General features: G+C 35.3%; 1 protein-coding gene across 1 annotated transcript in view; it reads right to left on the bottom strand.

The window, feature by feature from the left end:
- CYP7B1 (cytochrome P450 family 7 subfamily B member 1) overlaps window positions 1-12328 on the bottom strand; it is a 109625-nt gene that overhangs the window by 34130 nt on the left and 63167 nt on the right. The window contains exon 2 of the mRNA XM_014056230.2: window positions 541-677. Coding sequence (XP_013911705.2) covers window positions 541-677 — 137 coding nt within the window. The remainder of the gene's footprint in view (window positions 1-540; window positions 678-12328) is intronic.

Raw genomic sequence — 12328 nt, 5'->3', positions numbered from 1 at the left:
GTCCCTCTTTTCCAATCTGAAAATCTGGTCACCTTAGTATAAGTCCCCAAATCCCCAGCTAGTTTGGAATTCTTGTGTTAGAATTCCAAGATATTTGGAACAAAACCTGAGATTTTATTACACATATATTATAGTTCCCTACAAATCTAATCCTCTACAAAAAGTGATAGTGTTTGAACATTTCAGTTTAGAGGAAAGGGAAGGGAAGACATAGTAAAACTGTTAAAAATCAGTCATACTATAGAAAATGTAGTGGGGAGGGGGAAGGTTTTCATATTTTTCTCACAATGTTACTGTAGAATTGTATTTGTTAAACCTAAATATGGGAGATTGAGGATGAAATAAAGTACCTATATTACTTTAATTATTTTTACTTACTAAATGCAAACTGCCCAGAATTATCTAGAGTAGGCAGTCTTTAAACTGAACGGATGGAAGGATACATAGATTCAGGAATACATACAATCTATATTCCTTTGTACTATTTTTTAACCTACTAAAAAGATTCTAAGAAGTAAATAAAACAAAAATGTTACTCACCAGCCATGTGTACAGTAAAAATATCTCCATGTTTTTTACTCAAAGTTAATAAAAATTCAGTAGCATTTTTTCTATAATTCAGGGCTTCTCCCAAGAAAGGAATCCAACCATTTATTAAGGGAGGTTCTCCAGGGTGCCTGAAAAAGAAAAAGAAAGCACTGTTAGTTGATATATAGCTTATATGATCAAAGTACTGTATATACTCGAGTATAAGCCTAGTTTTTCAGCCCACTTTTTGGGCTGAAAAAAGCCGTCTCGGCTTATACTCGAGTCAGTGAAAAATTTGCCCGAAATGGAGGAGAAAAAGGGGCGGGGCCATGCCGCTGGGTGACACTCGTGAATGGCCCAGTGCCCCTGTGAGTTTCCCCTCCCTCTGTGTCAGTTTGCCGCGCAGCGCGCACCGCACCATCCCCCCTCCTCACGTTCTAATGTAATGCAGGGCTGTCTTACGATTCCCCTTCCTCCCCCTCCTGCCGCTCTGCAACGATGTCCCACCTCCTCCTTGTTATGGCAAGCAGCCACATAGTGATGTCCCACCTCCTCTGGTACAGTGATCCAATGATAGGAATCACTGTGCCGTGTGTCATAGGAGGCGGGACATCGCTCCCGCGGCTGCACGGGACATCATCATCACAGCGGGACATCAGCATCATGAGGTGAGTGAAGTATTTCATTGAATACACTGCTAGTTTACTGTTTTTCTTTGAAATAAATATTCAAAAACATTATTGGTATCTATTTTTATTTTTGAAATTTACCGGTAGCTGCTGCATTTCCCACCCTAGGCTTATACTCGAGTCAATAACTTTTCCAGTTTTTTGTGGTAAAATTAGGTGCCTCGGCTTATATTCGGGTCGGCCTATACTCGAGTATATACGGTACTGAAAATTTGAAAACTTGGCAGTCACACCCTGAGATTTTTTTTTAAATTCCTTAGACGCCAAATTGGTTTAAATGTTCAATTAGGGAACTGATTAATGGTAAAATGTATCTATAATTAGGTCACTACCAAAGCATCTGATGTAAAGCAAAATATATACAGTCAAACAGTCAGATTTAGTATTTTTAAAGTCTAAAATATCTTCCCAATTCAAATTATAAATAAATAATCCAATTAAAAAAACAACTAACTAAAAAAACCCAAATGTGGGCACGGTATGTGCATTTACATGAATAATATATTCTTAAAGACAATTACATTTCAAATCTCTGTATTTAATATTTATGTTGTAACCTTGTATACATGAAAGTAAAACCTTCTTTTCCAGAAGATTTTTCAAACTCTGTATATTGCAATAAATTTTCAATTACACATTATTCTGAAATACCACTGATCCAATAAAATATGCATTTAATATTCCAATCATTTATAACTAATAGCTAACAACAAAATATCAATCAATTTCATAAGCTAGAATATATTTTATTTCCATGTTCAATTTTCCAATGACTTGCTGAAATATATACTTTTGTGAATGGCATAGTCCAATCCAATCCAATAAATCTGACTGATTAACTGAAATATACATAGATTTCTTTACAGTCCATACTAGAAACTCTAGCTGCCTTGCATTTGAAATCCATTAACTCTATAAGAGCAAATCAAAGCCCAAAATATCATGCAGAGCAATCTGTCAAGGGAGATTCTCAGTCATCCAGGTCATGGTTCTCCCAAAGGTGCTTTTTCAAGAGGCAACTGGACTTTCTGTTTTTTCTTTGAAGATGTTTTGCTTCTCATCCAAGAAGCTTCTCCGGAACTTTGCAGCTTCTTCGGAACATGCAGAGCAATCATTATTTTCTGAGCAGTTTTCTCTGATTAAATAACAATTTCCATACCCAAAACTTTATTTTATCAAGATTTATAAAGTTCAAATTATAAATCATCTTTTCAGAATCCTTCAAGAGAAGCTGTTGCTTAGGCATCCTGATGAAATGGTGAAATGCTTGTGAAATGCCAAAGCTAGTTCCACAGGTTCATATTTCTCTTACAAAATTCCATTCAAGTGTATGTAAGAGGCAAAGTTTTCATCATGATGTACTTTTACTGTTTGCCTTCCCTATCAACACTAATGAACTATTCAATGCTTACTTAAAGAGTGTTAAATATCATTGATATGATTTCTTAGATGTTACCTGAAATACATGAATATCAATTTCAGATAGCTGAGACTTTCATGAAGGAAACCTTGAGCTTTCTGAAGGCAGGTTGATATTTAAGATTACTTTTTTAAATCTACTCTATAAGATTTATCTTCTCTTTCTTGTCTTAAATATATTTATTCTCATGTTAAAAAGAAAATGAGATGAATGGCAGGAAATATTAGCAGCCAAAATTTGTTTTCACTTTTTAGAAATTTATTAGGGATTGAAAGGATGGAATATAGCATATATAGCAGAGGTGGTACTCAGCAGGTTCTGACAGGCTTTGGAGAATCAGTAGGGAAATTTTAAGTAGTTCACAGAACCAGTAAATACCACCTCTGATTGGCCCCACCTCATCTATTCTCTCCCTCCCGAGTACCAGCTGATCGGGAGGAAATGGGGATTTTGCAGTAACCTTCCCCTGGAGTGGAGAGAGAATGGAGATTTTACAGTATCCTTCCCTTGCCATGCCCACCAAGCCACACCCACCAAGCCATGCCCACAGAACCAGTAGTAAAAAAATTTGAATCCCACCCCTGATATATAATCAAAGGGAATATTACCACAATAATCAGTAGGGCATCCAATGCTAACTGAACCTCTATCTGAACTAATTCTATAAAACTATTTTATTTCCTAATTACATGGATTGTCTTAATTGATTAGCATCAACATTTTAGCATGTTTAATCCTATAATGTTTTTGAATATATTATGTATTTTACCCATTAATTTTTTATACCAAAATTATGTAAAAATGAATTCTAAAAATGAATTTTTAAAAAATATTCCCTTATACCAAATTATGCAGTACATCATAGAACTGAAAGTGTTTGAAACAAAAACATTTTATGAAGCTTTGTCTTTTAAAGTGTGTTTTCCTACCAAACAATTATAATGTTGCCATGACTTATTCCATTTTAATCTTTCATAGATTAATATTCATAGAATCATAATCACATTTTTAAATTGATGTCAACCTTTGTCATTTTTATTTCTAAATAGTTAAATCCATCTAGACTAATATGAAACGTAGTAACTTTCTGAAGTTGCTGTTATGTTTCTTTATAAATGTTATTTAAAATAACAGAAGAGACATCAACATTAACTTTTTGGTCTATTAGTAGATAAAATTTTGTTTCAATCAACACACAATTGGACTACACTTGGATGTTAAAAACATACCATTTTAAAAAATAAAATAGAATACGAGTATTTTTCTTGTTTACATTAAGCCTATAATCTTATTTTTCCCAAAATATTGTACTAACCTTCATATAGAATTCTAAAAAATATGTTAACAGTAGTAATCTTTGTTTTGTACTATAGTTTATTTGAAACTAGGTATCATTCACTAGTATCATTGATTAAATAAATACATTTTCAGCATGTCCACATTTTATTTCTAATAACTTGTTTAGACTAAAATGCCTTTCATGTTTTTTATTTATTTATTTGTATTTAGAAAACGTCTAATAAAACACTTGTTTTGATATATTTAATACTCTTCTACTTACATTCCACACAGTAGCAGAGGTTCTTCATGACTATTGGCTGGGCAAAATTCTAATTTTAAAAAAATCATAACATAAAATCTCAGTCTCAATGTAAGATTTGGATTTAGTCAAGTACCATGTGGAAACCATTAAGCGATAATTTCTGGGTCTTCCAGATATTTCCAAGTTCATAGTACAAAGCAAGCCCAGCATTTCTAAAATATATGGGTATATTTACATTTATACTTGCTTTAGTCTAAATGTTAATTAAGGACCTTATTCTAGCTTACAGCTAATACAACTTCTTTAACCCTTAACCACAGAAATACTATTTCAGCTATGCTATTACAGACATGAGATCATAATGACTGCTCATACAATTTTATTAATCTATGAAAATAATCGGTGGGATATATTGTTAAATTTACTTTGTATAGTTACAATTTTCATTTATTGATCAAATTAACAAGTTTAATAAATTCTATTCACAACTGGAATGGTCCGTTTTTAAAAATAGGGGTATTCCGAACATTTTGGAAAACTGTTGTGGTCACTATGACCTCGGGTCTGTGGTTAAGGATTAAACAAAACACGTAAGTTTACTTAGAATATTTCATAACAAAGAAATAAGAGGGAGAAACATGCTGCCTCTATGCCTTTTTACTGTACATTGTACTATGCACCAGTAATTTCATTTAAAATCAAGTCAATGCAAGCAGACTATATTGTTTTCTTTAAGTATATATCATATGGCTTCCAAAGCCACTATGAATAACATTAATTTTTTAGTTTACTTGTCACTGCACCTTGTACAATAAAATTAAATGCCATCTTCAGTGTAAATTATAACTATAAAAATAAAACACAAACATACACCCTTATCCTATACCATTTGCCAGATGGTAATAGTTCAAAAAAAGGGTGTCCAGGATGAGATGGATCTTTAAGAATGTTTTGAAATTTCTTAAGGCAATGGGAGCTATAAAGCTCTTCCAAAGAGGGGAGAGGGCAACCAATGATCCTCTGAGCAATGGCGTTAACACTCTGGAGTGCTGTCCTATATGCCACTGTGCAATTGGCAAACCATACATAGGTGCAGTAGATTAAAATACTCTCTATGGTGCAGCGGTAGAAGGTCACCAGCAGTTTTTCATTCAGTTGTTGTTTCCTGAGAAGTCTCAGGTAGTATAATCTCTGCTGGGCCCCTTTGACCAGTGCTGCAATATGAGTGCCCCTCAGGTCCTCTTTTATGATAATACCCAGAAACTTAAAACTAGTCACTTGCTACACTCGGTCTCCATTGATAAGCAAGGACCAGATGTCTGATCTATTCCTGCTATAGTCCACTATAAACTCCTTGGTCTTATTGGTGTTAAGGACCAAGTTAATGTCTCCACACCACAAAAGCAAACGGTCCACCTCATCTCACTAGGCAGACTCATCCTCCCCCAGAGATGACTCCCACCACTGTTGTATCGTCTGCAATTATAGTAATAGTATTACTAGCATGAGTGGGAATGCAGTCACACACATAAAGAGTATAGAGTAAGGGACTTAACATGCACCCCTGTGGTGTGCCAGTATTAAGAATAAGGACTGAAGAAATATAATTGCCTAATCTGACCCTCTGAGAGCAGCCAGACAGGAAATCCTCAATCCAAAAGCAGATTGAATAAGAAAGTACAAAATCCTTAAATTAGACACTAGTCTATGTGGAAGTAACACTAGTCTATTGTGTTAAATGCAGGCCTATAATCTATAAAAAAACATCTTCACCAGAGGTGAATTGCTACTGGTTTGCATTGGTTTGGGCAAAACGGTGGTGGTATTTTGGCCTTGGTTGCTTGAACTGGCAGTGACCCAGGCTGGCCATGCCCCTGAACCAGCTCCCCGGTCACCGATGCCATTGCTGGCATGTTTTTTGGTAATTCTTTCATGTTCTGCGCATGCGCAGATCAATTTATAGTCAACTGTACATGCACACACAGTGAACCAGCAGCAATGCTGGCAGCACCACACCCCTGATCCTCACATAGAGCCCCCCCGCTGTACCAAATGAGTCAGAGCAGAGTGAAGAGATTTACCTCATGAGATTATAATTTTAACAGAGCTGTAAGAATTAAATCTATAACTGTTAGAAATCCTAATACATTATCAAGTTTTCAAATTGAAGGGAAGCCTGGCTCTGTGGCATCCCATGTTAGTCTTCTCTAACTGATTTCATAAATACCAACAGAAGAAATAAATGGCTCTGATACTACAGTCCCTCAGGAAAAACATTTATACAGTACAACTCATTTTGTATTAATCACAAGAGACTGACTAGTTAAATCAAAGATCAAGGCGTTATTTCTATCAAAGCTTTATTGCTATCAAACATAGCAAAAAATTATGTTAAGAAAATTACCCTATAATTCAGAAGATTTTCAAATATGAAAAGAAACTCTGTTATATTATTATTTTTAAGTTGGCACTATTAACATTAAAAACATCTATAGATAGTGAAAAGTTATTTAGCATTCATAAAGACTAGTATACAATTATAAGTGGTTATTAATATAGCATGAGTAAAAACACTGTAAAAGAATGTTTTAGTAGTACATTTTTATCTTCATTATTTGTTCTTTCACTCAGTAACCACAACCTAACAATGATACTTTACAATGAATGCTGAAAATTGAAGGTTATTGTACCAGTATCTGATTAAATAATATCATCTGTTATTTTCTATTGGTCTCATAACGTTTTTCCTTGAAACCATATTACAAATAGCTTTGCCTTGCTATATGATGTTTAGTATGAAATGGAACAATTTCTGCTTAAGTTCTATTTTTTCCATTGTTGAATATTGTCCAATTTTCATATCACAACTTTATTTCATCAGCAAAGATTCTCTTTTCTGGTATTGTGCCAATTTTTTTCTGTTAATAGGTATTTTAGTACACTGTGATATTTTTAACTTATGACTTATGAAACTAAATCTACCCGAAATATTTGTGCTTTCAGTTCTAGTTTATCTGAATAATTTGGTATAGTTTTTTCCAACTGCGTGATGGCCTAGTGGTGAAGATGCTCCCCCCACTCAGAAGGTTGAAAGTTCAATGCTCAGTAGTGGCAAATGTTTCTCTCCTAAGGTAGAAAGAAAAAATATCTGCTGCGAATTGTGTGTGGCGTCAGGAAGGGCTTCCGGCCAGTAAATACTCAGTTTCATCCAGTCACTGTAAGGGATTACAGGGTCATAAAAAGGAAGCTTTTTGGTATATTTCTTTCCTGTACTTTTGGGAGGTTTATTTTACATAAACATGATATATGATAAAACATCCCTTCTTTGTTGTAGTATTCCCAACATTTATTCTTATATGATTTTTCTCTCTTGATAATTATTAACAGAGTTTTATGACACCTGTAAAATATTGTACATCAATTTTTCCTAAATTGTAACTTGCAGTAAATCTTACTGAATTTTTAGGTAATTCTTCCCATTGTTATGCAAAGCTTCTGCTTTGTTCCATCTCTGTATCATATTTCAATAACAATTTATACATGCAGTCCATGCAAATAGGTGATCTTGCATAAGTGTTTCAAATTGTCATCATTTTCAAGATCACTTCTTCCTTCTTGAAGTTGCATAGCATAACATGATATTTACGCTACATATGAAATAAAGGACAATCAGAAAATTAATAACTAATGGGAAAGCATCAAGGCTCCCAAGAAACTTCTGGATGTTTTTCATGAACAATTCCATAGAGAATGCATTTGTGTCAATAACTGTTTAGCAAAGGACAAAAAAGTGCCAAATTTATCCCCATTTAATGTTTGGTGAAATAACCAAGCAGATGAATTCTCTTAAAATATAATATATTGTCAATGCACAACACCTGTAACTGCTTTTCACAAACATAAACCTTCTGTTTTAGAATATCTGTTTACAACCAGAAACAGACATGTAGTAATCTCTTGTTTGGGATAAACATTAATCCAAATCTGTCTACAACACACAGAGATGCATACACACACTTTCAGAGATACATACACAGAATTCATTACTTATGATAATCTCTATTGCAGCCTATTTATTCTTAACCTTTATCCTCTAGTCTCTTGTCCTAAATCTAGCAAATCCACTAGCAGCATGTGATGACTAACATCTTAGCATAATTTTGAATTCTATAGACTACTTCAAAAATCGCTCCAGTGAAGACATCACTCTGCAATATATCAGTAATTCTCCTGAATAAATTAGAAAAGTCTGAAAAGACAACAGTTATAGGTCAGTCTTTCTTGTTATAAAGCCTCATAATCAAACCAGGGGTGAAATCAATGTACCTTTGCTACTGGTTCGCAAGTGTGAGCACACGTGCCACCGCTATGCATGCACAGGACCTTCCATGCATGCACACGACCTTCCACGCATATGCAAAGCATCAAAAACAGGATGTGATGACATCTGGGTGGATGAGCGGAGCCTCCCGCCACCACTGCTACCGGTTTGCCCGAACCAGATAGAACCAGCTGAATTGCACCACTGAGTCAAACTCATATTAAGACCAACAGATAGACAACAACATTCCTACAGTATTAGAATCCCAATTCAAAGGTCATTTTATCAAACTGATAATCCGAGTAATGTTGATTTCTCTTCAAATAAATAAGTGAATAAAAAGTAGAGAGAGACATTGAACTGGTACTGAAGTATATCTGATGCTAATAAGACTTTTAACATGATACACATTCCCACTGGCTTTCTATCATTACTGAAACTCAGATTTTAATAAGTGTCCCAAAGACATTAGACAAAATCGCAGTGCATAAGGTTTGCTTTATATATAAACAATGATATCTAATCAGAAAGTCTTTAAATTTCTGAAAGGTCATATCACCCATAAATATGCTGAACTTCCCTTGCAATACCATATACATATTTCCTCGATTGTTTTTATTCATGCCCAGCTGTATGGCCACACTCAAATAAATTTTTGCTGATCTCAAAAGCCAAAGCAGAGTTGGACATGCATATGAGATCTTCTGGAAATACTAGGGATGGAGCTCAGTTTAGGATGCCAGAAAAATATCTGAGGAAAAGGCAAGGGCAACTCATTTTTATAGCATTCCCAAAATAATTTGCACATTAAGCTAGATTCTAGGGTTTTCAACTTGTTGTTTGCTTATTGAAATGAATCACACGGTAAATGCAAATGTCTTGACAGCTTAAGGTAACAGTGAGTTTGGTATTTAAATTAGTGTTAGTATCTTGAATTAAAAAAAACAACAATTGTCATTTCAAATATTTTTATGGGAAATGATACTATTTTTGTCATTACAATAAAGTTCTCCTTCAATAAAATCCTAGGAGTAAAAGAGATGGCCATTTGTCATTTGTTTGACAATAAGATGGAAATAAAGAAATAATATTACTGTATTTAGATATTAGCTTTCTGTCTTTTGATTGCTGATATTAGACAATCTTTAAATGTTTTTAAAGAAAGTTTTAATTATTGATTTTATTGTACGCCACTTATAGTGACATTAATGAGAGGGCAGCCATATAAATTTGATCAATCAATCAATTTAACTTCATCTTCTGATATTAGAAGTACTTGTATCTAGAGTGCATCTTCTAAAATATCTTGGATATTGATATCTCTACTAAACAGTATTTCAGTGTATTCTTTCTATCTTTCTTCGATCTTCTTTGGATCAGTTATTATCTGTTCATGGCATTCTTCAGCATATGGGGCATCAAAATAGAAGTGCATCAAATGCAAAATTATCCAGGAATACTGCATCCCAAACATTAGCTATAGTAACTTCTAGAGCTGATGTTCTGACAGTGTCTGCAATCAGATAATTGTGAGGACTTGGAACCATCATACTTTTTAGAAAGACTGATCTAAGGGGAAATATAAAAGATGGATCCTAATCATACACTTACAGTTCAATGCTAGGTGAACAGACTGGACAGTTTTTGTTTGGAGAAGATGACAAGATTGGGGACACAATAGACGATTCAATAGATCCTCAGTATTCAATATTTGGAAGGGTGGATTAAATAAAGTAGCAGTCACTAATAGAAGGGGCACATGGGAAGTCAATAAAACCACAGACACAAAAGGTATTATTAATTATGTGTTAAATCACAGAAATTTTGAATAAATTGGCTGAAATAGCACAATCTTTAAACTGTGAAATTCTGTGAAAAGAAGTCCATGCTTACATACTATAAGGAACAGAATTCATGGCCATAAACATACATGGTTGTGAACCCAATTTTACTAACTGGAATCTTGTGAAAGGCATTAATCTCTCTATCCTGCTAACATTTTCTGCTGTACAATCAACAACTTCCCAAAGAAGCTTTCATAAAAGCTAATAAGTAGGAATCTTTATTTTTTATGAATTTGTGTAAGTCAACAAATCTAAAACTGTCTAAATACAAAATGAAAATTTATTGTCCCAAGAACAAAAGCTAATTTTCTATTAAATAAGAAGTCAAGAGACCATAAACAGCAGCTGAAAAGTGAACCTACACCATACCTGTAACAACACATGCAAAAAGCCAGAGAACGCATCTTATGGTTCTGCTTAATTGTTTCAATGACACCTTATGGGATACTAGATTAGCCTTAAGCCTGAAGCAGGTGCTAAATAATCAGCTCTGGTACCATCATCTATTTTTCCCCAATCAGTGTCAAGTGCATGGAACATCTGTTCTATACACTGCAATTTTATTCAAACACATGACCATGGAAATAATTCAATGTCAACTAGAATAACTGGGTAGTGTGCAGGTATGCTCCCAGGGCTGCTCTGGCTTGCTAGAAACTATGTAAAGAAGAGAACTAAAGTCGACCTAAAGGTTTCATCTCATTCACTTTTAAACTGGTTTACAGTTACATCCAATTTCACTCAGCAATGTAGGCCATTGAAGTTTTTGGTTTTGCTTGCTCACCAGGGATAGTTTAAATGCTAATGTTGTGCAGCTTGAGATTTAAGTGATTATGCCTGGATGAAATTAAATTTGAAAACAGGTGGCATGTTTGTTCTAATGCTTATTTCATCGCATACTTGTTTGTTAATATATACTACATTGAATTTTATGAACTGCAGAACAGAGTTTAATTGAGTTGACTGTTTCCACTGGAATAAAGAAACAAATGAAGCTTTAATACTATATAATATTCAGAAAGAATTTGAGTCTTTTTAGACCTAAAATTCTAATTTAAATTGAAAACAAAAAGAATGCAAGAAAGCACAGGTAGTTGTCAACCTCAAATGTGCCCAAAATCTCTGTTGCTAAGAAAGACAGTTGTTAAGTTGCCCGATTTTACCTTTCTTGCCATAATTGTTAAAGGAATCACTGAAGTTGTTAAGTTAGTAACATGGTTGTTAAGTGAATCTGGTTTCCCCATTTACTTATCAGAAGGTCGCAAAAGATGATCACATGACCCTGGAACACTGCAACCATCATAAATACATGCCAGTTGCCAAGCATCTGAATTTTGATCAAGGAAAAGACTATTGGGCTTACCTGAAGGGTCCTTCTCTGTGCACCGTGGGAGAGTCCAAGCAGTGGGTTATTTCAGTCTGGTTGCCCTGGAAAATGAGGAAACTTTTCCCTGGCCACGCCTCCTGGTGTGACCTCTCTCCAGAAATTTGAGATGGTTTGGCCGCGAGGATGCAGCAAACAAACGACCGATGAGTTCTATACTGTTGACACGACGGCTTCGTATCCCTGGACAGACCAGGGTGGGTTGGACTCTCCGCGGTACACAGAGAAGGACCCTTCAGGTAAGCCCAATGGTCTTTCTCCTGTGCACTGCTTGGAGAGTCCAAGCAGTGGGACATACCCAAGTTAATGTCCATCTGGGCGGGCAGAAGAGGAGTCCCGGGATACGACCGAAGAAGTCACCGCCTGTAGCACCTGCCTGCCAAAGGCCGCCTCAGCGGAGGCAAATGTGTCCAGTCTGTAATGTTTAACAAACGGAGATGGTGAAGACCACGCGGCTGCCCTACAGATTTCTTTGATTGGGGCTTGAGTGGCCCAAGCCGCTGAGGTAGCTACACTGCGCGTTGAGTGGGCAGTTATATGTGAGGCACCTCCCTCGACTGGAGCTCATATGCAGATGCGATGCAAGCCCTGAGCCATCT

Source organism: Thamnophis sirtalis, unplaced genomic scaffold (genome assembly GCF_051295495.1).
Source record: "Thamnophis sirtalis isolate CommonGarterSnake01/CBP01778 unplaced genomic scaffold, rThaSir2_p1.2 scaffold_2, whole genome shotgun sequence".
NCBI classification, from domain to species: domain Eukaryota; kingdom Metazoa; phylum Chordata; class Lepidosauria; order Squamata; family Natricidae; genus Thamnophis; species Thamnophis sirtalis.
This window is presented reverse-complemented; position numbering and strand designations above follow the sequence as displayed.